At 48.2% G+C, this 22,747-nt stretch overlaps 1 protein-coding gene across 1 annotated transcript; it reads right to left on the bottom strand.

The window, feature by feature from the left end:
• Positions 1–569: 569 nt before the first annotated feature.
• LOC115636391 (aldehyde dehydrogenase family 3 member A2-like) lies at positions 570–14,149 on the bottom strand. Its single transcript, XM_030536408.1, has 10 exons — positions 13,796–14,149; positions 13,265–13,496; positions 13,068–13,153; positions 10,160–10,368; positions 8,156–8,273; positions 7,497–7,638; positions 5,663–5,829; positions 4,109–4,208; positions 3,283–3,518; positions 570–1,706 (listed from the first exon to the last, which is right to left on the bottom strand). Exons 1-10 carry the CDS (start codon positions 14,132–14,134, stop codon positions 1,692–1,694), a joined length of 1,644 nt encoding a protein of 547 aa, XP_030392268.1. The 5' UTR covers positions 14,135–14,149; the 3' UTR covers positions 570–1,691.
• Between the last annotated feature and the right edge of the window lie 8,598 nt (positions 14,150–22,747).

Below are 22,747 nucleotides of genomic sequence, written 5' to 3'. Positions count from 1 at the left end.
TGCCTCCTCTATTGAACCAACAAAGCTCAGTTCATTCCTGTTTGTCAGTCAGTGTTTATTTAGTACTTTCAAAACATATATATTTCACTAAATAGCATCCATTTACATCTACGGAACAAAAGGCAAATAGTTTTTCAATATAAATTCTTTAAATTTAATAGTATATCAAGTTGTTTATTTTCCTTATTGTTTAAAAATATTTCTTTTTAAAAGTTGGAACCTCTTCTAGTGCTTAAGTATCAGAGGGGTAGCTGGGTTAGTGTGGATCTGTAAAAAGCAAGAGTCCTGTGGCATCTTTAAGACTAACAGATGTATTGGAGCAGAAGCTTTCGTGGGTCAATACCCACATGCATCTGACAAAGTGGGTATTCACCCACAAAAGCTCATGCTCCAATATGTCTGTTAGTCTTAAAGGTGCCACAGGACTCTGTTGCTTTTTTCTAGTGCTTAAGTTTATCCAGTCTCTTCCCCTTCAGCTGAAATAGGTCCCCTGTTAATTAACTGGTGTCATCATGAGATTAGGTATACTTCACTTGAAAGTATGTTCTGACTTCTCTCCACAGCAAATGGAAATATGCCAAGAGTGAGTTCTTTAATTCCGAATGCTTTAAACACAACCCCTGCATCACAAAACGCACACCTGGCAGATAGAAGCACAGGTGACTGCAGCATTACATGAGAGACCTTGCAACCCTCTAACAGTTGTAGCAGGTCTTTCCCTTTGGAAGCTGCAGCCAGTTGAATGTGCTGTCAGATTGAATTACAGGGCTAACGAGGGGACAATCTTTTTTTTCTGGGGGATATTCTAGGGATACATGTTCTGGGTTAGAAGGTAAGCAGCAGCCTCAATGTACATTTAGTCAGAACTGGTCTTGAGTATTAGTAAAATCTGTCTCCACCACACCAGAAAGGAAGACATAGAAGACTAATTCCAAGGTGTGGAAGATAGTACTTCGATAATGTTTTGACTTCAAGGTCCCAGAGACACAGACAAGGTTTTCATCTTGAGGCTAAAAGACCAAAAACATCAAGACACTTGATCACGGCCTTGGAAAAGCCAAAAGACTACTCACACTTGATCTTAGCTCAGAGAGAGCTGAGACAGGTACCATAAAAGGGAAGAACCCTAAAGAAAATGTCTCTGCCTGTTAAGATGTAAACAGGCTCTGTTTTATTTTAGGCTTTTACTCTTTACATTAAGTGTATCAGGTCCTGATTTCCCTCTTTTTGGAGGACTCTGGAAAAATCATTGGAGGAACTGAACTGTGATGGCCCACAGACCGAAATGTAAACCCAGGTTCTAGCTCTCCAGCATAGACTGGGCGAGCTCAGGAGGTGATAATCCTGAGAAGACATAAGCAGCCCACGTCTGACATGGTCTTTATACAGAATGGAGAGTGCTGCTGCTTCCTGCTTTGCAGTTCTCGTCTCGCTGGTTGCATGACCAATACTTTATGCCCACTGTTGCATTAATCCCTGTATTGCCGCATGGCTTTTCAAATCAACAGGAAGTGCCAGCCCCAGCACTGCTACTAGCTAGTGCATTCTTACTTTACCTCTCATTGCTTTGTGCCCTTAACATTTCATAGAAAAAAAGGTAAAACTCTCAAGTTGAAAAAGGTCATTACATAAAGTGTGCGCTCAGGGTACAAGTATTGCGGATTGGGTATAGCAGGTCAGGTCACTTTTCTTCAAGAGTAGGCCACCTGTGAAGGCAAAGAAAAATCTTGTATAACTTCAGCAAGGAGATGGAATAAATTCCAACTCCTAGATATTAACAAAGGTGGGTGTGCTTTCCCCACTTGGACAGACTCTGGATCCAACAGGCACTGCTTTTCCTGGTCCCCTTGCCATTCTCTTATTCCCTATTCTCACCCCTTTTTGACTCTTACTTTGACTACTGTGTAGAATCCACAGCCTAGATGCTGCATGCCAGAGAAGAATCATCCATTCACAACCCCATGTGACCAGGCTATAAGGGTAAAGAGAGTCAGAGTGATGGACAGGAGGGAAGCCTGCATCACTCCACGCAGTACCCACAGCCACCGCTCTGAAAGATTCCCCCTCTACAAGCGGCGTTGGTAGTACGCCACACAAGGAAAGTCCTATCTTGCTTCAGCAGGACCAGGTGGGTTTGAAACCTGCTGCTTCTGAGCGATGACTGAGCCAGCACATAGTGTCTGCACTGCCAAGACACCACACAGGGCTTTTCTCTTCAGCACAGGCCACTGATTCTGGGAAAACCCAAACGTGGCCCTCTTCACTGAGCCGGCACGTATCGCAGTGCGGGGGTAGAATAAGTTTTATTTCAAAGATAGAGTTGGTCACAGACTGGCACAATAGTTTAAGAGGGACCTCATCTCATAATGCACAGTAACAAAGAATTCAGGAAGGGACAGAATTGTGTGCTTCGGGGCTCCAGCCAATCTCTGTCGCCCTCCGCCTGCAAGTCTACCCAGGCTCTGGCAGGAAAGATTCAGAAGTTAGAGTTGACATTATGCTGTGTGGCATGACAGCACACGCAGCCCCTGGTTACCCTCACTTGCCCAAGGCAGCGTGTATGTCCTGGTTTGCTACACTACTGGAAGATGGTCATTTGGACTTAAGACATTGTGTCATGGACCCTCTTGAATCCTCCACCTACTCCAAACTGCAAGTCTCATGCCACCCAGACAGCCCTGCTCCCCCTCTCCAGAGCTTGACAACACTTCTGGGAGGGAGGGAAGTATCCCCACACCCACATGGGGAAGTGATTTGTCCAAGGTTACATGGGGTGTCTGCAGCAGAGCCAAAAGCCAACCTTCCCCTCCACAGTATCCCTGTAAGCAATGCGCAGCTGCAAATGCCACATATTCAGTTTGTTAGCCAGGCAGGCAAGTAGCCAACCTATTCCCAAAGAAAGCTCTAATGCAAAAGAGTGGTGGAAACAACCCTTGCAGATCCCATCCAGCCACGTCCCAACCCGTTCTTCAGGAGGATGACTCAGTTTCTCACACGTTACCCACCAAATTGGAGCAATAATGGCCTAGCAGACTCAGAGGGTTTACCCAAGAACCAGCTCAGCTCTGTTACCAGTCCGGATCCTGCTAGCCTAAGTGAGACAGAAGCAGATTGGAGCGCTTCTGGCTGGCCATGCTACCACACAGATCTCAGCTCAAAAGTTACAGCAGACCAGCTTCCAGGAGAGGAGCAAGGCTGGGAAGTGGGACCTCCTGGTGCTAAATGGGCTCAGAAAGAAACCCTCATTTAAAATACACAATGGTACAGAGCCCCAAAGCTCACCTTTATCACCGCAGCCAGTATGGCTCCCAGCAGGGCCAGAGCAATGAGTCCCAGTCGGCCTTTGTTAAATCGCTTCAAGAAGAAGAACTTTGCCCAGTCCAGCTTCCTCTGACTGTTTGGCGGGTACCGGATTTTGTTCACACTTTCCATCATCAGAGACTTAATTAAGCAGGAGCGGCGATGGGAGAAGGTCTCAAAGCTGTGTCTGCCATGGTAGTTGCCCATTCCACTGTTCCCTGAATGTGTCAACAGACACACTAGTTAGCATGCAGTTGGTTGGGCAAGTTAATCAGTTCGGCACATCCACACAAGCAGTGACAGAGGCACAGAATATGCAACGTAGACAAGTTCCTTTCGAAACCCAGCTCCTCTCCAGTAACCTGCCCTTTGTCAAACCTTTGGTGGGCCTAAGTCCTGTTCCCAGAGAACAGGTATCTGCATCACAATGGGACCCCTTGATGACACTCCCAGCAGAGAGACCAAGGACTGATTGGGCCTGGAAACTGAGTTAGCAGCTCATCCACAGAAGAGGTCATTCCAGGCCATGGTGGAGGAACATTGGTGCAACACATGTGGGTGCACTGGAAGCTGCCTATGTGTGTGTGTCTACCTGCTCTGAGGATAAATGGGGGGAATTCAGGCCAGCACCTTTCTATGGGAACCTGCTGTCTGTATTTATTTAAGAAGGACTAGGGGCCACCCGCTGTACAGAATGCCAAGGCTCTGATCAGTCAAGAGTTCATTAGAAAGAACCAGTGGCTAAGATACAGCGGGCAGGACTACACAGCACACTCATGGTTTATTACACGGAGTTCCTGTAACTCACCGACTCCACCAAAGGGCAGATCTGGGAGAGTGTAGTGCATAATGACATCGTTTGCAGTGACACCTCCGCTGGACGTCTCCGATATCATCCTTTTGATCAACTAATAAAACACAAACAGACTATACAATGCCAGATAGCCTCCCATCTGCTTTTAATATAAAGTTTTAGAGGGATGATCAACACCGTGATAGAAACGATCTTGACAAAGAAATTTAGGGACGATGGGAACTACTTGTGGCTTCAGAAATGTTCTGTTTCTCCAGACATTTAATGGGGAAATTTTTTTTGAGGAAGTCTCCAAAACGGCACCATGTAGTGTTCATGTAGCACCCAACATTTTCCTTGGCATCTTGTCAGATTACAGCATTGTGATGAATGTTTTAAGACCACCACTATAGAGTCAAGTTTTAGAAATGTTTAAAGGGACAAATATTTCAAAGCTATATGCAGTGAGAATCAAGAGGTGAGAACGGGTGGATGATCAGGGTTACATCACACAGCTTTGGAATTCAGCTGCTATTTTGTCAGCCCTGACGAAGTAAGGATTGAAAAGTTCGCCCGAGAGAATCCAAGAGACTGGCCAACTAGGGAAATACTCTAAGAAGCCACCCGTAAGGGATGCAGGTTTTATATGGGTATAAATGTAATAAAATCTCAGAGTGCTGAATTAGCAGCTGTATTCCAAGGGCTGGCAAGCAGGCTAACTAGGGCCAAGTGTCACAATGAAGAAGTTGGTGCTGACTGCACAAGATCTTTTGATGCTCAGACTTTGAGATGCCTGATAACTGTCCCTTCCAGGAGGAGCTACCCTTTGTACAGAGGTTTAATACTCTGCCTTAACAGAGTTCTTTCCTGTTTTAGAATTAGGAGTTCAGATTCAAGATGACAAATTCTCTTAGCTACACAAGTACAACCCCACTGCCCTCAGTGGAACTGCACCAGCAGCTGGGTTAGACTCAGCTTTCCCGGGCAGACAGACCCCACTCCCTACAATGTATTTGGCTTTTTCACGTTCCCACTAGCTCTAGCTGATTCAGTGGTCTGTACAAGATCTGTACTAGCTAGAATCTTTGCAAGTACAGAGGCCTCAACTTGCCTAATATTGTAATTGAAGATTACCAGCCTCTGTTACTGACCGTGTCCTTACCCGAGCTAGTATTTCAGTCTCTGCTATGTTGTCAAGCTACAGATTCTTATGTAACACTCTTCTGGTGGTGTACGAACAGACCTGACCCATTTCGAGAGTCCAGTCACCGTGAGCTATTATGATGAGCAGTGAAGTGGTGGGAAACCGCCTGTCAAAATGACCCATCTATGTTGTGTTCCCACCTGGGTGTGAGGGCAAAATAGACTGATTTAATCTGCCACCATTAAGGAGTATAGGGGATTTCCAGAAGCTTTGGGAATATCTGGTTCCACAGGACCCAAGAGCTGGGATTTAACAGGAGCTAAAGCCAAACACACTCAGCGAAGCTGTGCCAAGGATGAACCTGGCTCTGTGTTTATAACATGCAGGGCAGAGTTGTAGGTCCAACTCTGGAGTCCAGGACCTACCTTTTTATCATTGGAAAATAAATAAAGGGCGAGCGGCTTCTCTCGCTGATTGATGAACTCAATAGCTTCATCCGCACTCTTTATAGTCACGATTGGAAGGAGGGGGCCAAAAATTTCTTCTTTCATGATCTTGGATTCTGGACTAACATCAGTGAGTATAGTCGGGGCTACAACAGATGGGGAGAAGACTGAATTAGGACACAGGGAAATAAATGCTCTGCTCAGGAAGCCCCACCCACTCTCCTGCATCTAGCTCAGCAATGGTCAAGCACGACTAGTATCCCCATCTCAGTTTTCAAAGAAAATAAACGCAGTTCTCATGGTCTAGTAAGGTGGGCACGTAGCCCGTAGGGCCAGCTTAGCCTGATTTCACTAGCCGTAACACAAGGAACCTACAGGCCTGCATCCTGCAAGACACTGGCCAAAGCAAGTTAGTAAGTAAAGCACAGACCTCTGACCTTTAGCACAAATAAAGTGGCCCAACAGTTGCCCTAGATTTGAGGAACTGGGAATAGCTTGCTTATGAGAAAAGTTGACCTGAGACTAAGCAACCGCAGGAATACTGAACTGATACTAACCTTGGATATTTTCAGACAGGATCGTTGGCAGACATCTAACCACAAATGTGCTTTAGCAATAGAGATGAATATGCTAGCCTGTCAGGGAAAGGCGCCCCAATATTATGAGGATGAGGAAGTTCAATATGGACAGAGGAGGCAGAGTTTTGGTATGAATATTCAGCCTGATTCCCAGGCCTTATATAAGCAAGAAACCACGTGAAGAAGGCAGCTACCCCTCCATCCTTCAATCCTTTATCACCTATCTTCAAGCACTGGGGATCTGGACCATCGAACCCATTTTGCATGCTGGAGACAGGGCTGGTCCTTTGTCTCGTCTCTGACCACCAGAGCTCCAAGAAAGGAGTGTGAGTATATAAGTATGACCATATGCAAGGCAAGGACTAACAGTTAAGATTTCTCTAATACTCTATTATTGCTATTTGCTTCTGTAGTTTGGAGCTTTCTTGTCTCTATTAATTATATTAATAATGGTGGTTAAGGTTGTGTTTTGCTCTCCAGGTGAGTACCCTTTCCATACAACCTGGGGTTCTCTAAAAGATACCTAACATGTCAGTTTTTGACTCTGTTGTGTCTGATCTAGGGGGAAAGAACCTTAGGGACTCCTCTCCTTGGCTGAGCACCAATTGGCATTTATCATAGGACCAGGCTACAGTATGTATCATTAGCAGTTAGGGCAAGTCACTTGCCCAAGGTCACACAGGAAGTCAGTGGCAGAGCTGAGAACAAACCCAGGTTTCCTGGATCCCAGGCCCATGCTGGGAAGGCAATAGGCAGAGCTCATGGCCTGAGCACAATCACAGGCTTTGTACCATCGTGTGACTTCCAAACAGGTACCACAAGCCTCTTGGTGACTTAGAAGAGATTTGTACAGATTAACAGGAGCCTGAGAGCTGAGCTTGTGGGGCGGGGGGAGGAAGAAGACCTGAAAATGAGGAAACCAAAGCTGGTCTGTTATTCTGCCACTCACCAGCGCTTTGTTCATACTAGACTTGAGGAGAATGAATAGCTATATCAAAACACTGGAACAGCCACCACAAACACCTCTCCTGTAGGAACATCAGGCTGCAGTAGGAGGAGATAGTCCTATGTGTTCGCTTTTCATTTTAATCACGTGCACCAACTGGATTAAATACAGGCCAAATGAGCCAGAAGTCTGACTACACATCAGCTCAGAGAGGACACTAGCTGGGTATAAGGATCATGGTAACACCCATATGCCATCCTCTTGTCCCAAGCAAACGTAGAGGGAATACCTATAAAGCATGTAGCCTCATCAGTCTCTCCTCCGTAAGCTATCTTCTGTCCTTCCAGCAGCGTCACGAGCCTTTTAAAGTGGTGCTTGTTGGCGATCCTTTCATAATCTGGAGACTTTTTTATATCTTCCCCATGGAATTCCTGTAAAAAGAAGAAAAGAAAAGGGGGTGGGGTTTAAAAACTGGACATGTTTGATCAATAATCTGGCACCTACCTCCCTAGGCCAGAGTCAGCACAGACATCAACTGGACTTCTGCAGAGGCTGCAAATCCTGTCATTACTCAGATGAGGCCATTTCTCAGCCTCTCAAAGTGCCTGTCATCTCCTTGAAATGTATTGGTGTGCTCTCTGCAGGTGTGCATTTCCAGCTACACTTGCACAGCACAGATCTGAAACTCTACAGGCTAGGGAAAACTGAATCAACACTAGGAAACACAAGTGGGGCCGTCTGACAGAGTAAGTCCCCAGACTTGGCACTGCTACAACACGGGCTTTGGAGTTGTCAAGCAGTTTACAAACATTATAAGGCACACACTTGACACCATCATGAGCCTGAAACACAGGTTTGTAATTACTGGAAGTCTGGGAGCAAACACACAACTACAATTACAGGGAAAGCAGCTGCAGATTTGCAAAGCACACATCACTTAACACTTACCTTGAGAGTCTTCTTGATATTCTCCACTACTTTGTTCTGGATGGATTGGTCACAGAGGATGTAATCGGGGGCAATGCAGGTCTGCCCACAGTTCAAATACTTTCCCCAAGCTACCCGTCTAAGGAAGGAAGAAAAGGATTGATCTCCATTTACTAGTGTTTTACTGACAAGAGGAGCCATCTCTACCTGGGGCACTACGGATGCACCACACCCATCCCAAACCATTCTGAAGTGATCACTATCTTGATGTTCAGCATCTCCTAGGAGCACAGCTCCCTTCAGGAGGATGACTCATATGGTGGGGAGAAGGAATGTTTTCCTTACCAGAGACTGCACCTCAATGATGCTCTTTTCTAGTGATCCGTAAACAAATTTTGAAATCTAGATAAACTGATCTCATTGGAACCCCCATTAAGAGTCAGAGGATTCCCCCAGCTGATGCTGACGGGATTCTGAAGCCAATGCTGCATGCAGATGCTAAAAAACAATGGATCAACTGCAGCATAAACTCCAGCAATTCAAGAGCACCTGAACCCTGCAGTGTTCTGCTTTAATTAAAAATAGCCAAGAGTTAGAACAGTAGCCTTGAACAAGGTACAGCAGCTATCTTTCTGTAACATTCTGCATCAGCATTGGCTATCAGTCTATCATATCTACAGGCTGCAGCCTTCCAAAGTCTCTGCCTAGCAAGACCGTTAGTACATGTCTGTACAAACAGTACAGATTTTAGTCTCATTTTACAAGATTAAACAGCAGCACAGGCATGTAACTATATATACCTATGTTGTGGGAAAGATTGTACCACCCACCAAATCCGGGAAAGTCAAAGCGAGACTTCAAGTGGGATTAAAAAATTCAGTGATTGCAATGACTGAAACATGACCTAAGTCACGTGTGCCATGCTATGATTTTCTTATGTTAAAGAACTCTGCGTTCTTACAATTAACACAAGCCTTGGGACCCCCCACACGAGAGACTCAAGCTCTGCTTGGGCAAATGGAAAACTGAGTTATGAGTGTACAACATAATATGCTTCTTCTCCACAACTTTTCTATCTGAACCATTTTCTTTTGCTCTGCTGCAGGAAAAATGTTAATACCCCAGCATCCATAATAAACTGAATTAGGCCTCTAAAGAATGTTGCCTCCTATTTTAAAACAGACCTTTCTAAATATTTGGTTGTGTACTGCTCAATAATTCACAGAGCAGGGTCCCATCAAGGCACGACAGCTGCCATACATGAGTCCGGGGAAGTGTTCTGAGATTGCTGTTGGGGGACTCTGGACTTGTGCCCTTTGTTCTAGATTCTGCAGGATGGCTGTGAAACTGAATGGGATGATACAAACAAAAATCCAAAACCACAGCCTCGATCCTGCCAGCTACTTGCACATGGAGCAACTTGGGGAAGACTGGGGTCTATTTAAATAACGAGGGGGCAGGTTAAGCTAATTTTTAAAGTCTCCTCCCTCGCCGACTGCAGTCAGTCAAGTACACCCCTACCCCAATATAATGCCACCCAATAGAACACGAATTCGGATATAACACGGTAAAGCAGCGCTCCAGGGGGGCGGGGCTGCGCGCTCTGGCAGATCAAAGCAAGTTTGATATAACACGGTTTCACCTATAACACGGTAAGATTTTTTGGCTCTCGAGGATAGCATTGTATCGAGGTAGAGGTGTATAAGCAACTGTGCAAACTGCTACATCAAATTTATTTAAACTAATTAGATAAAAGCTCTAAAAAAACATTAACAGAGCCAAATATGCTAAAATAAAAGGTTCATCTTTCAGTTTCTATTTGTCAAAACTCAAACTAGCAGAGGTGGCTTCAAGTGGGAGCCAACCAAAACCCCAAGACAGAGAGAAACCAGCGTAGGAAAGGACAGTCTGGCCATAAGCCGCCACCATAGTCAGAGAGGCACGTGGCCAACAGTGAGAGCCACAAACGCTCCTCATGGACTTCTCCCCACCCCTAGCAATTGAGCCTTGAGAGGATGACCTCACCTGCAGGCAATGTCAAGGTTGCAGTCCTTATCAATGTAACACGGACTTTTTCCACCCAGTTCAAGAGTGACAGGGGTGAGGTGCTTGGCAGCAGCTTCCATGACAATTTTGCCCACCTGGGAACTCCCGGTATAGAAGATGTGATCAAACCTCTCCTTTAGCAGCTCAGTTGTCTCCATGACCCCTCCATTAATAACTGGGTACAGGTCCTTCAAATGCAGACAGAAATAGCAAGATGTTTGCGTAACTGACTTGACTTTGGTGCAATAAATGTCAAGAGATTCGTAACACTAGATCATGACTTTACTGTTACTGCATGGCAGGTTCATTGCCAATGCAGAGTCACCATCCCATTTGGACCATTTGCCTAGAAATCTCAACACTGCAAAATGTCTCCCACGCCTGATGTGAGCTGTTAACTCCAGATCCAAAGTTTGACTCCTGCAAGCAAAGCACCAATTGCTTTAACAAAGCTGCAGCCACTTGGGATACAATTATTGCCAGTACCAGGTTACAGAAGCCAAAATGAAACCAAAGCCAAGGGCAGGAGTTTTTGGTGCAGAAATGGCATTTGCTTCTTAGCTCTTGGACATTTTTACTGATGTGTCACTAGAAGTCATCGGAATAAACACCACAATATTCCAGCATGATGGGAAGTCTGGTTTACTTTCACAGCTTCATTATTTTTAGACAACTGTCTAAAGAGGCATGACTGCAGCATCACAGGAAATACGTGCAACAGACTGCAACTGTCTCTCCTGGGCCATCTGGCTGCGCTCATTAAAAAGAGTGCTGACATGCTAATGCTGCCTGTGGGGGGAGAATTAAGCCTTTGCTGCTGATAAACCCACTACCAGAGTTCCTTTAGCAAGGCATGGACTAGACTAAAGCGTTTACTGCCCGACATTCCAGCTGAAGGAGCCTGTTCTCTTCTAGCCAGGAAGTCCCATCCCATCCCCATTCTTCAAAAGGGCAGACACATGGAATCAAATATGGGGGTACTAGCAGGCACTACTGCTTCACAACCACCACCACCAGCAGGTAGGAAACCTCATGCTGCAGGGCTTAAGCGAATCTCTAACTATTAGAGCCCAGAATGAGACCTCACGTAGGGGGAAGATTAGCACACATCTGCCTCTGGCAGGGTTCTTGCACCTCCTGAAGCATCTGGCGTTGGCCCCTGTCAGACAGGATACAGAGCTCGGTGGACCTTGGGTTAGATCCAGCATGGCTAGTCCCATGTTCCTAAGAAGGGGAAGCCTGAACTGTCTGTAAGAAAGGACCTATAACGAAATGCTCCATGGCAGCAGTCAGGAAGAATTGCAACATGTTAACCCGAGTTGCAGACAAAACCAGGCTGAATGAGAAGCTGGTTAATTGTTCCCCTTGCAAAAGGCACAGAAAACGCTGGCTTGATTTAATATTGTGGGAAGGAGGAACTCCCTTTTGGCAAATCACCTGCTAGCCCTGCACAGAGGAGTTGGGAAATGAAAGTCTCCAAAATGTCTGGCATTCAAGCCCCCTCTTGACTCCGCTCCCAAACCCCTAATACAGAACCACTTGTAGGGGCGCACCCCTCACTCATCCCATTGTGCCGACTCTAGTAGGTTTCAGAATCTCAAGGCAGCTCTCCACTGAAAGGAGGCTGGAACAGTTTCCTAGCTGGGGCCAATCAAATTGGTAGTTTTACATCTATCCCCAGTGAGATTTTAACACTCAAACACCGCAAGTCCTGTCAGGGCTAGGATAGGAGAATCAAAACTGGCCTTAAAGAGGAGCATAAGCAGCGCAGCAAATCTCACCCTAAGAGGGAACTGGTAGGACACATATAGGCCCAGAGCTGGATTGGCCTTTATCCTCTGTTGAGAACTCAGAGACCCACTAGCCCACCAGAGATGGCCAGGAACAGCCAGGTTTCTACACCCAAGTAGCTATGACTGCAGATTAAGAGTGGTTGCAACATTTTGATTCTATGTCACTGGCACAAAAGCAGCAGCTGTTCACTTTAGAAATAATGCTGCACCCTAGCCCCAGCACTACCAAACAGCAATGCTCTCCTTTTACAGTGCCTGAGTTAACTTGCAAAATAATCCTATTTAAACAGTGCAGGGCTTCACAGTAGCAGTCAGGATGCAATAGTGCTGGGATTCCCTTTGTGCTACAGTGCTAATCACAGCATCCCGGCTTGCAGTTTGGATACTTTTGGACAGAGCAGGTCACCATTCATACCTTAACCTTCAGGAGGCCTGAACCTGTCGTTGCTGAAGTCAATAGCAAAACTCCTATCAATTTCTAACAGAGAAGCAGGACCTAAAAGGAACGATACCACACTTGGTCCCACAAAAAGTCCTGTCCTTCAGATGCAGTTCGGAACACTGACCAGAAAGGCTCAGTCTGCTTGACTTTACAATACACTAACTGCCTGGAATGTTCCCTCATGCATGAGCTCCTTATGGACGCCTGCAAAGCCACCTCATTATTTTCCTTTTAATCCCCCCATAAACTCCCCTCAGTTGATCCTGCTGTTCAGAATAGTCTCACCGTTAGCCTGTGTTTCCCCTCCACCCTGTCTGTTTGCTGCATCCACCTGCGAACTCTTTAGGGCAGAGACCATCTTTGTTACATGCCTGTACGGTACTTGGCACGATGGAACTCGGATTGGCAAAGCCGTGCAAATCCATGGATATCCACTTTATGTCCGCAGACAATGTTTACGGATGGATGTGGACCCAAATGTTATGTCTAGAGTCCTGCAAATATCCACTTCATATCTGCAGATATCCACAGATCATGTTTGCGGATCAGATACAGATACAAGGTTTGTATCCGTGCAGGGCCCAGGCACTATAAGACAAAGGAATAACAACTAAAACCAACAGAACTGTCAGGAGTGTTGGCCTTTACTGACCTTGTCAATATACTGTGGGATCAGCTCAGCTAGAAGTTTTGCTGTATTTTCACTTATCTCGGAAGGTTTGATTACTACAGCATTGCCTAAGAGACAAAAATCAGGACAATGTGTTGTCTGCTTGAGCCTGTAACACAGGAAGGGAGAAGGGATGACCGGGAAGGCCAACCAAACAAGGCATAAGGACTATACCATACCTGCTGCGATGGCCCCTATTAGAGGCTGCATAACCAGGACAAAGGGGTAGTTCCAAGCCCCAATAACCAGGACCACACCCAGCGGTTCACGGTGGATGTAGACCTCGTCTGTCAGCGTCATTATATTCTTGGGAACAGACTGCGGGGCGACCCAGGTCGGAAGCTTGTCCAAGGCCAGGGCGATCTCCGCCAGCACGCCCAGGATCTCGTAACTGTAGGCATTGCACTGGCTCTGCGACACAACGGGCCGCGTCACTGCGGGCCCCCGGCGCACGGAACGGGAGCGGCCCGAGCTGAAGGTGCCGCTCGCGGGTGGCCAGGGCCGGTTCTAGCTCCCAGGGGCCGGGCGCGGACCGCCCAGCAGCGGGGAGGCGAGGGGGACCTCTCCGCTCCACAGACGTGACCCCGCGTCAGGGCCTCGGCCGAGGCGAACGCGAGGAGCAGGCGGCGGGCAGGACCCGCCGGGCCTGAGGCCTCAGTCCCCAGCCACCCACCCACCCCGGGCCCGGGCCGCCCGCGGGGACCGGGCACCTTGTGCAGATCCGCCTGCAGCGCCGCGGCGATCTCCGCCTCCTTCTCCGTCACCAGCCGCTCCAGGGCCCGCAGCTGCCGCAGCCGGAAGCCCAGCGGGCGGGAGCGGCCCGAGCGGAACGCGGCCCCCGCGCGCGCCACGACCTGCTGCTGCCGCTGCCGCTGCCTGGTGTCCATGGCCGCGAGCTGCCGGGAGGGAGGGGCCGTCAGAGGCGTCGCGCGGCCCCGCTCCTGCTCCTGCCCCTCCCCCGCGGACACGACCTCCTTCCGGTCACCTGACCAGGTAGGGGGCGACCGCACTTCCGGGTCAACAGATAGAGGGGCCCCACCCACCCCCATGGAGCGCGTGGAGGGGCCCCTGGGGAAACCCCCCCCGAGAGAATGGAGAGACCTGTGCGAGGGACTCAGCCTCCCTCAGAGAGAATGGAGGGGCCCCTGGGAGGGACTCGCCCCCCCCCGAGAGAATGGAGGGGCCCCTGGGAGGGACTCGCCCCCCCCGAGAATGGAGGGGCCCCTGGGAGGGACTCAGCCCCCCCACCCGCGAGAGAATGGAGGGGCCCGTGGGAGGGACTCGCCCCCCCGAGAATAGAGGGGATGCTAGGAGAACCCAGCCCCCCCCCGGGAGAGAATGGAGGGGCCCGTGGGAGGGACTCGCCCCCCCCCGAGAATAGAGGGGATGCTAGGAGAACCCAGCCCCCCCCAGGAGAGAATGGAGGGGCCCGTGGGAGGGACTCCCCCCCCCCCCGAGAATAGAGGGGATGCTAGGAGAACCCAGCCCCCCCCAGGGAGAGAATGGAGGGGACACTGGGAAGAGTCACCCAGATGCTCCACCTGCTCCCAAGCTCACGGAGTTTGTAGAGGATTCTGGATGTGGGTCCCTGTCGGGGTGGGTGTAGTGTGTGTGTGGGGGGTGCAGCATCAGGGTGGGCAATGGTCCCTGGCAGGGTGGGTGGAGAGCCAGGGTGGATGCATTAGGGCAGACGTGGGTCCTTGGTGAGCAAGTGCAGCATTGGGTGTGGGTGGAGGCAGGGGCAGAGTGGGTGCAAGCGGGGGGTAGGTGCATGGCCCTGTCATGCAGAACCAGTCACCAGTCTATAAGACCTGCCTTAATCCATCTGTAAAAGCAGCAAAGAATCCTGTGGCACCTTATAGACTAACAGACGTTTTGGAGCATGAGCTTTCGTGGGTGAATACCCACTTCCTCAGATGCAGGGTATTCACCCACGAAAGCTCATGCTCCAAAACGTCTGTTAGTCTATAAGGTGCCACAGGATTCTTTGCTGCTTTTACAGATCCAGACTAACACGGCTACCCTCTGATACTTAATCCATCTGTGGCTTCTGCAGCCCATTCTGCTTTTCTTAGGTCCTGATTTTCAGAAGCATTGAGCACCTGCAGCCCCATGACTTTATTTGGAGCTGTGGGGACCAAGTACCCCTGAAAATCAGGCCCGTAGTCCCTCAATTGAACCCAGTGCTGTACAGCTGTGAGCTGTGCCACAGATAGTGAGTCCCTGCCTCACTATGTCTACACTGTAGCTGGTAGTGTGCCTCCTGCCCTGGCACACTGACTCCAGCTACTGCGCTAAACATAGTGGTGTGGAGGTTGTGGAATGGGCTAGCCCCTGGTGTTTGAGCCTCCCCACCCACCTGGGTCTACACTTGGGTCACTAGCTCATGCCATAATGTCTACAGTGCTATTTTTAGCATGCTTGCTGGAGCAGAGCTAGCACGTGGCTGTCAGGGAGGCACTAACCCAGCTGCAGTGGGGACACACCCTAAAGGCCTGAGCAGCAGCTATGATATAGAACAAGCAAAAGAAAGCGTACGGTGTTTGGATCTCAATTTCACATAGAGGTGCAGTTTCAGCTGTCCTTGGTAACAGGGGCACTTGATGTGCAGCACCTAGCAGGCTGATGCAGGGGCCTAGGGCAGCAACATGACCATGGATACAGGATCAGGAGTAGACAGGAGGCAAAGCCCTGCATTTAGGCTGGAAGGGAGGGACTAGGTGTAGGAGAGCTGGAGATAGAGACAGACAAGGGTAGAAGCGAGAATGCAGGAGCCATTGCAATCTAGGGCATGGGGTAAATTACTCTGCAAATTTGCAAACAACACTAGGGCCCTTGCAGGTTCAGGTATGGCCAGCCCAAGGGGCCTGTTCCTGATCCTGAGTCAATATTTACAGAGCATGTAGGGCTCATTTGAACAAACAGGTACAGAGGCATTTATATGGAGCTACTTCACCCCTCCCAGCTGGTAGAGCTGCAGCTTGGCCCAGGGAGTTGGCATCGCTGCCAGTACCCTGCAGCTGGTGACAAGGCTACTAATCCTCTGCTCATTAACTCTGAGATCATTAAGTCACAAGATTATGGCTGCAGTTGGGGAACATTTATCAGGGGCTAGAGAGACTCCTGAGCACCAAAGGACCCTATGTTCATGCAAATAATAGCAAAAACCTATGGACATCACGCCAACAGAACACAGCTGCTTGACCTAGGGAACTCTAAGTCAGTCTATTTCAGAGTGGTTCATGGGGTACCAGCTGCTCTCTTGCCAGTTCCCAGGGTCAGGTAGGGCAGCTGACAAATCTGCCCTGCCCACGTTCTGTCCCAGACTTTGGGAATTTATTTAAACATATCCTCCCCCACACCCTCATGTTTATTTAAATGCTACCAAAATCTGTAAATATTAAGAATGAATTTATTTTGAAGTGTGGCACCATTTGCTCTAGTGGCTAGGCACCCACCCTGCAAAACACAGCTTGATCACTGCAAATTTTACAATGATAGGAGCCCCGGGTTATAATGAAGCCATTTGTGTTCATAGAACAACTTCACTGTAAATGGAGACTTCATTCAATCTATTCTATTAAAACAATACAAGCATTTCATTCTTTGTATGTCAGAGTTTACTAGAAACAGCTTCCACTATGTAAAAACACCTAAGCAAGAGGAGGAAAACTGTTCCTGCAGAAGCACTCTTCCTTGCCTGAGAAAACAAAGGGCAGATATTTCATAGTAAATAGCTGCAGTGGTTCCCCTTCCCTGGGAGTAGGTAGTTTGCTATTAAGCTTTAACAAAAGTGGCTTGTTATGAAAAGACATTACCTTAAACGCAGCTTCTCCCTGGACTGCTCGACAGCAATGAGTGCAAAGAACACAACCCTGACACCTCCCTACTTTAACTTCATCCCTCCCACTAAGGAAATTTGGCCACAAGCCCAGGGTCACCTGTATAGTATCTGCAAGAAAACAAACACACCCTTTTACATAATTGGGGGCTGTTAATATTTAGTTGCCAATTATTTTCTTGCCTGGGGTTCTTGGCAGGTTCTACAAAGTCCAAAGTACATAGGCACTTAATACCTTTCAGGATCTGGGCCAAAGTCCCATTGGAATTAATTCAGGATCTGGGCCACTGTTCCCACCTTGAGCTCCTCAACCTTTCAGTTCCCACTCTCCTTAAAATCTTAACTCCATTCCCTCCAAGTCTCAGTCTATCTCACTCCATTTCCTGGCTGCATCTCAGAGGATTTTCTTTCACTGCACCTATGTCCGAGAGGAGAGATTTAAGGAAGAGGGAATGGGCAGAGAGGGTAAAGAAGATAAAGACAGGAAAGGAAGAAAAGATAAGCAACAGAAAGAAATGTTATGATTTTGAGGAGGGAAGATTACAAGGAATCTCCATACAGCTCTAGCAACATCTGACCCAATCATCTGTAAACCTGTTTTCTAAGGGGTTTCTGCTCCCACAGAGAAACTTTTGAATTCTCTATTTTATTTTATTTTTTTGGGGGGGGGAGGGTTGAGAGGGTTTGAAGGAAAAGTAGTTTCCAGTGAGATCATGTGAGAAGAGTCCGTCTAGGCAATGCCCATCTGCTTCGTTCTGTCTGAATGACTGCGACCGCTAGGCCAGTGAAAGAATGAACTTTCCAAAGCAGACAGGTGCACAAAAAATCGCTGTTGAATGAGTCCTCCCACATATTTTAAACACCAAACTAGGTCAGGCAGGTTGTTATTCTTTATTTCATGTATTACCATGGTACCTCGGAGCCCCAGTGGCATGTGCAGTACAAACACACAACAAAAGATGGGCCCCTGCTCCAAAGAGCAAACAACTCTAAATAGAAGATAAGAGACAAGAGATGGATGCAGATGGACAGTGGGGGAGTCCATGGAAACAATGAGACCGTATGGGTCAGCATGACAGGCAGTGCTTTCAGCACACCAAGAGCCTAACTCGTCAACTGTTTTGTAGGCATCACATTGGAGGAGCAATTTGAAGGCGGATAATGAATGTAGCGTATGTTTGATGCAATAAAGAGGCAGCCAGTGGAGGGATTCAAAAAGAAGGGGGACACGGTCAGTGCCACAGGCTAGGAAAACGATCCTTGTAGCATCAAACCGAATGGGTCTGAGCAGGGCGAGAGTGCATTTGTCAAGACCACAAGAGCGTGTTGCAATAATCAGGATGCGAGACGATGAAAGCCTGGATGACAGTTTTGGCTGGGTGGATGGATAGGAAAGGCTGTCCCTTAGAGATGTTGTGCAGAAGCATTCTGCAAGACTTCAATGCAGCCTGGATGTGAGGACCATGGTATAGAACAGGTTCTCCCCTGGCCTCTCGCAAGCTGTGAGATTATTTACATATGACCGATTGTTTTCAAAAACTGGGCAGAATGTCACACTGTTGAGAGCAAAGAAAATTGAAGAAATCACTTCCCGTGAGTAGTGTAGGCAAGGGGAAAACGACCCCTGTAAAAAGTGAGCCTTGAAACCAGCTTCCATTTGATATTGATCTGTTCACTCAGTTCATAAATATATGCAGATGCTTCTCTGACTTCTGTTTGATGGCTGAATGTGAGACGGCCAAGCTCTGAGGAATCCATAGGCTTGCGGACAGGGCTTGGGTCACTCTACAGACAGGACAAGTAATGGCCTGGAGAATGCAGCAGCCACTTACGTGCATCTGGGAAGGAAAGGAATTTTCCCAACATTTTGGGCAGGAAATACCCTAAACCGTGTACAGTGAAAACACAGGCTGAGGCAAGGAATGGTTGGACAGGCTGAAATGTCTCGATTTCCTCACATAGCCAAAGAGTGCCTCTCGGTCCTTGGTAAGCCTTGATGTGCTGGGTCCACGAGGCCAGAGTGAGGAGCTTGAAGAGCTGGCCAAACTCGCATAGGGAGTTTTTTCGTTTTCCATGGCCCCAGCCTCTGTATGGCACATTCCTTTGTAATGCCAGGGAAACTTACCAGTCCTGTTCAAACAGGATCACCCCAGTCTGGTTAGGATTATGTAACATATTGACTCAAGTCCAGTGCACTCCATAGTCCCCTCAGGCTGGAGTGAAGCAGAGCTGTATGTTCGTGTAAGAGGCCCTGTTGCATAAAATTGTTAGTAACTCATCTTTGTACAGCATCGTCCACCCCAGAGCATCTCAAAGGCTTCAACAATTGAAACTCCGAGTATATACAGATGGCTGACCACACCCACCACTGTGATGCAGCCACCTCTGGAGGTTTAACACAAGCCAGTTAACTATAATGTTAAGCAACATTATACAACAGTTTTTGACAGGAGGTAAATACTCCAATAAACAGCTGAAAATGCAGGTGGTTTGTGAGGGAGTAGCATGTAATCACCTTAACTGGAATTTGGCCAGGACACTTGTTAAAAACAGGTGTGTTAACTCAGTCACATGCAGAGTGCATGCCAACGATCCAGAAGAGAATTTGGGAATTGGGACAGGGCGTGACTTACTTTAGGTAAATTTCTGAACTTTGCTTTTGTTGCTGTGCCCTGTCTGAACAGCTCATTTATAATTCTCGATACCAAGGTTACTCAAAATTCTCTCCAAAGCATCAGTTACGACACATTGTCATATTTAGCATGGAAAATCCTAGGCTGAGGAGATTAGCCCAGTTAGGACCCTAAATAGCTTTGTGGATAAGGGCCCTAGACGAGGTCTACACCTACAAATTAGATTGCCCGACCTGCATTGCGCAGGGCTATGAAAACTTTTGCACCCTGTGCAGCGGTTAGGTCACCCTAACCCCCAGTGTAGAGGCAAGCAGGTCGATGGAAGACCTAGCTACTGCCTCTCAGGGAGGTGGATAGGGTGACCAGATGTCACGATTTTATAGGGACAGTCCTGATTTTTGGGTCTTTTTCTTATATAGGCTTCTATTACCCTCCATCCCCTGTCCCGATTTTTCACACTTGCTGTCTGGTCACCCTAGAGGTGGATTACCTCCATGGACAGGAAAATGGCCGTGGTTGTAGCAAGTGTCTGCACAACAGTGCTACAGCAGCCCAGCTGTGCTGCCGCAGTATGGCCATCCCCTTAGTTCCTCAAGTGGGGCTTTAGGGGCAGAGACGTTTGTGGCCAACATGCTAAAGATCAATCCAAACCTAAAACCTAACCTGGCTGTAACTGCTAGGGTGGTTGGGCCTTGGAACCTGCATCAGTCTTGCCCACTAGGTGGTGGTAGAGTGCTACAGGTTCTCCCATTGATCTCCTCACTACTGGCCCTAGTCAGGGAGCAGCCTAACCCTAGCCAAGTGCTACAACTTTACTCCGCCCTGGCTTTTGGCTTCCCCTGCCCACCTCCATCCCCTCCACGAGCCAAAGGTACCTAACGTTTCCCCAGACGGTTTGGTGGTGGTTTGGTTTTTTTGGGGGGGAGGGAAAGAAGGAGAAGGAATGCAGAGGCAGGGAAGGGTTTTATGGTTTTTGTTGTAGCGAGTACACCGAAAAGCACCTGAAGACTAGCTCTGATCACAGCAAACAAGCCGCAGATTCTAGTAGCTCCTTTGCCTGAGCTCTTCATTCAGACGGTACCAGGCCCATTTCCATGTTGGGCAAAGGGATCTCGGATCAGTCTCACTCCACGCCACATGCAGATCTGGAACAGGGAGCTTGCCAAGTCGGCTGCTTCCTGCCAATCCAGTGGGAGTCTTTGCTTCTGCCCAGGCTCCAGGCTCAGCTCATGAATCTGGCAGGCTGGGGCTGTCTGCACATGAGCATTGCACAAGCTGTTGCATAAATCCCAGTGGCAAAGAGCTTGGTGTGGGAAAGATTGACGGGAGCAACTGCCAGCAGCTCTACAGGATGGAAAATCTGTAAGCCAAGGAAACTGCTTACATGCTGTGATTTGCACTAAGAGGAACGGTCACTGAGCTAGGGCTGGGCTGGCTTTTAGAGAACGCCCTGCAGGACTTCAGAGTGAAGATCTGAGTAGCTGAGACTGTGGCTTCCATGGAAGTTTCACCTGAGTAAAGATTACAGCATCAGACCTGTTGTAACACACACATCTCCAGAGCACCATGACAAACTTCCCTCCCCAAAGGCCCCATCAGAATTCAGGCACCTCAATCTGAACAGACTGGAGGGAAATCAGACGACAAATTCTGCTGCAGGCAGAGCAAAAGTCTTTCCCACGCCGAGCAGACGATTATGGGCCTCTGGAGAAGGCCACGTAAGGTGCTCTTTACACTCTATGCTTCAGAGAGAGGGAATGGTGCAGTGGAATAGAGTTTGTTTCTCATCTGTTTTTCCCAGAGTGTCTTGAACAAGCGAGTCTGTTCCTTGGAATATAACTGGCCTGTTAGCCTAGGCACTATTATTAACATTACATTAGTGCCTTGAGGTCCCTATGCTCGGCCCTGCGCACAGGCTGAGACACCAACTGAATGGACGGGACAGAGAAATGGTGGGAAGAGAAACAGAAAGGTGAAGAGGCAGAACTTGGGTCTCCTGACTCTCAGTCCAATGCCCTGTCTGCTAAACCACACTACTGCTCTGCCATGCCTTGAGGGACAGCTGGGCTCAGTCACTGCTTTCCAGCAACTGCAATGCTAAAGAGGCAGCATGTTTAGTCCTTGGGGAAAGAGAAGGGCCCCATGTCCCTCTCACTGACCCCTCGAGCTGTTAAAGCATCAGCAGCTGCAGACTTTTGGGACGTGGATTTAGAAAGCATCCAGCATCTCTAGAGATCTGTGTAGCCCTCCTTGGGTGGCAGGCTGATTAGACAGATGTGTGATACAAGGAGAATGGGGGAATCCTTGAGTTGGAACATGACAAGAACACATGCTGGCTTTTTGAGGGCTCGCCCATGGTAGTTTCTCACTGCTAGCAGCTTGGGGAATAATCTGTTTTTACTCAGTCTCTAAGACACAAGGCAGAAGGGGTGTTTGTGGAGAGATAATTGAACTCCAGAGTAATCATAAGGCAGGCAGTACTGGGGTGCCAGTGATATCATTATGGCATCATGTGACAGGTTTTATTGAGTATCAGAGGGGTAGCTGTGTTAGTCTGGATCTGTAAAGCAGCAAAGAGTCCTGTGGCACCTGATAGACTAACAGACATATTGGAGCATGAGCTTTCCTGGGTATTCACCCACGAAAGCTTTTGCTCTGTCTGTTAGTCTATCAGGTGCCACAGGACTCTGCTGCTTTTACAGGTTTTATTGAGTGCCTGAACTTGAGAGAAGCCCTCTTCCCCACTAGACTTTGTTCTGGCGTCTTCTCCCCTTGGACCAATTAGCAAGACTGTCATCTTCCATGCCCATCAATTACAGGCATGCGCAGGGTTCGGAGAACAAACCCTTCTGTGTTGTTCTCTTTCCCCCTCCCAGACGCTGCTCGAGATGGCCTGGAAAAGGAGCGGATGACTCAGGAGTGTGGGAGCAGGGTACAAAGCCTTCTCCCATTGGCTCTCATCACGCCATTAGCTTGGAGGGAGGTGGAGTTCTGAGCATCGTCTCTGCCACTGTTACAGTATACATCTCCTACACCTTCCCTCGACAGACAGACTGTTTGGCCTCTTCCAGGAGGAAGGAGAAAAGCAAGGAGAAAAAGAGCTCAAGTGCTGATGAGTGGGGAGGAAGGGAGCTGCAACCAATCGCAGTTGGAAGCCAAAGGAACAAACAACAACTGCAGTGAGCCGT

The sequence above is a fragment of the Gopherus evgoodei genome, chromosome 17 (assembly GCF_007399415.2).
Source record: "Gopherus evgoodei ecotype Sinaloan lineage chromosome 17, rGopEvg1_v1.p, whole genome shotgun sequence".
NCBI classification, from domain to species: Eukaryota; Metazoa; Chordata; order Testudines; family Testudinidae; genus Gopherus; species Gopherus evgoodei.
The sequence above is the reverse complement of the archived record's forward strand: the minus strand, read 5'-3'. Positions and strand labels throughout refer to the sequence as shown.

Coding starts and splice junctions, on each gene's coding strand:
- LOC115636391 (XM_030536408.1), bottom strand. CDS start 14,134: ATGGGGGTGGGTGGGGCCCCTCTATCTGTTGACCCGGAAGTGCGGTCG. Junction 8,274..10,159: donor AACCTTGACATTGCCTGCAG/GTGAGGTCATCC, acceptor TTCCTTCCTTAG/ACGGGTAGCTTGGGGAAAGT. Junction 7,639..8,155: donor ATATCAAGAAGACTCTCAAG/GTAAGTGTTAAG, acceptor TTCTTTTTACAG/GAATTCCATGGGGAAGATAT.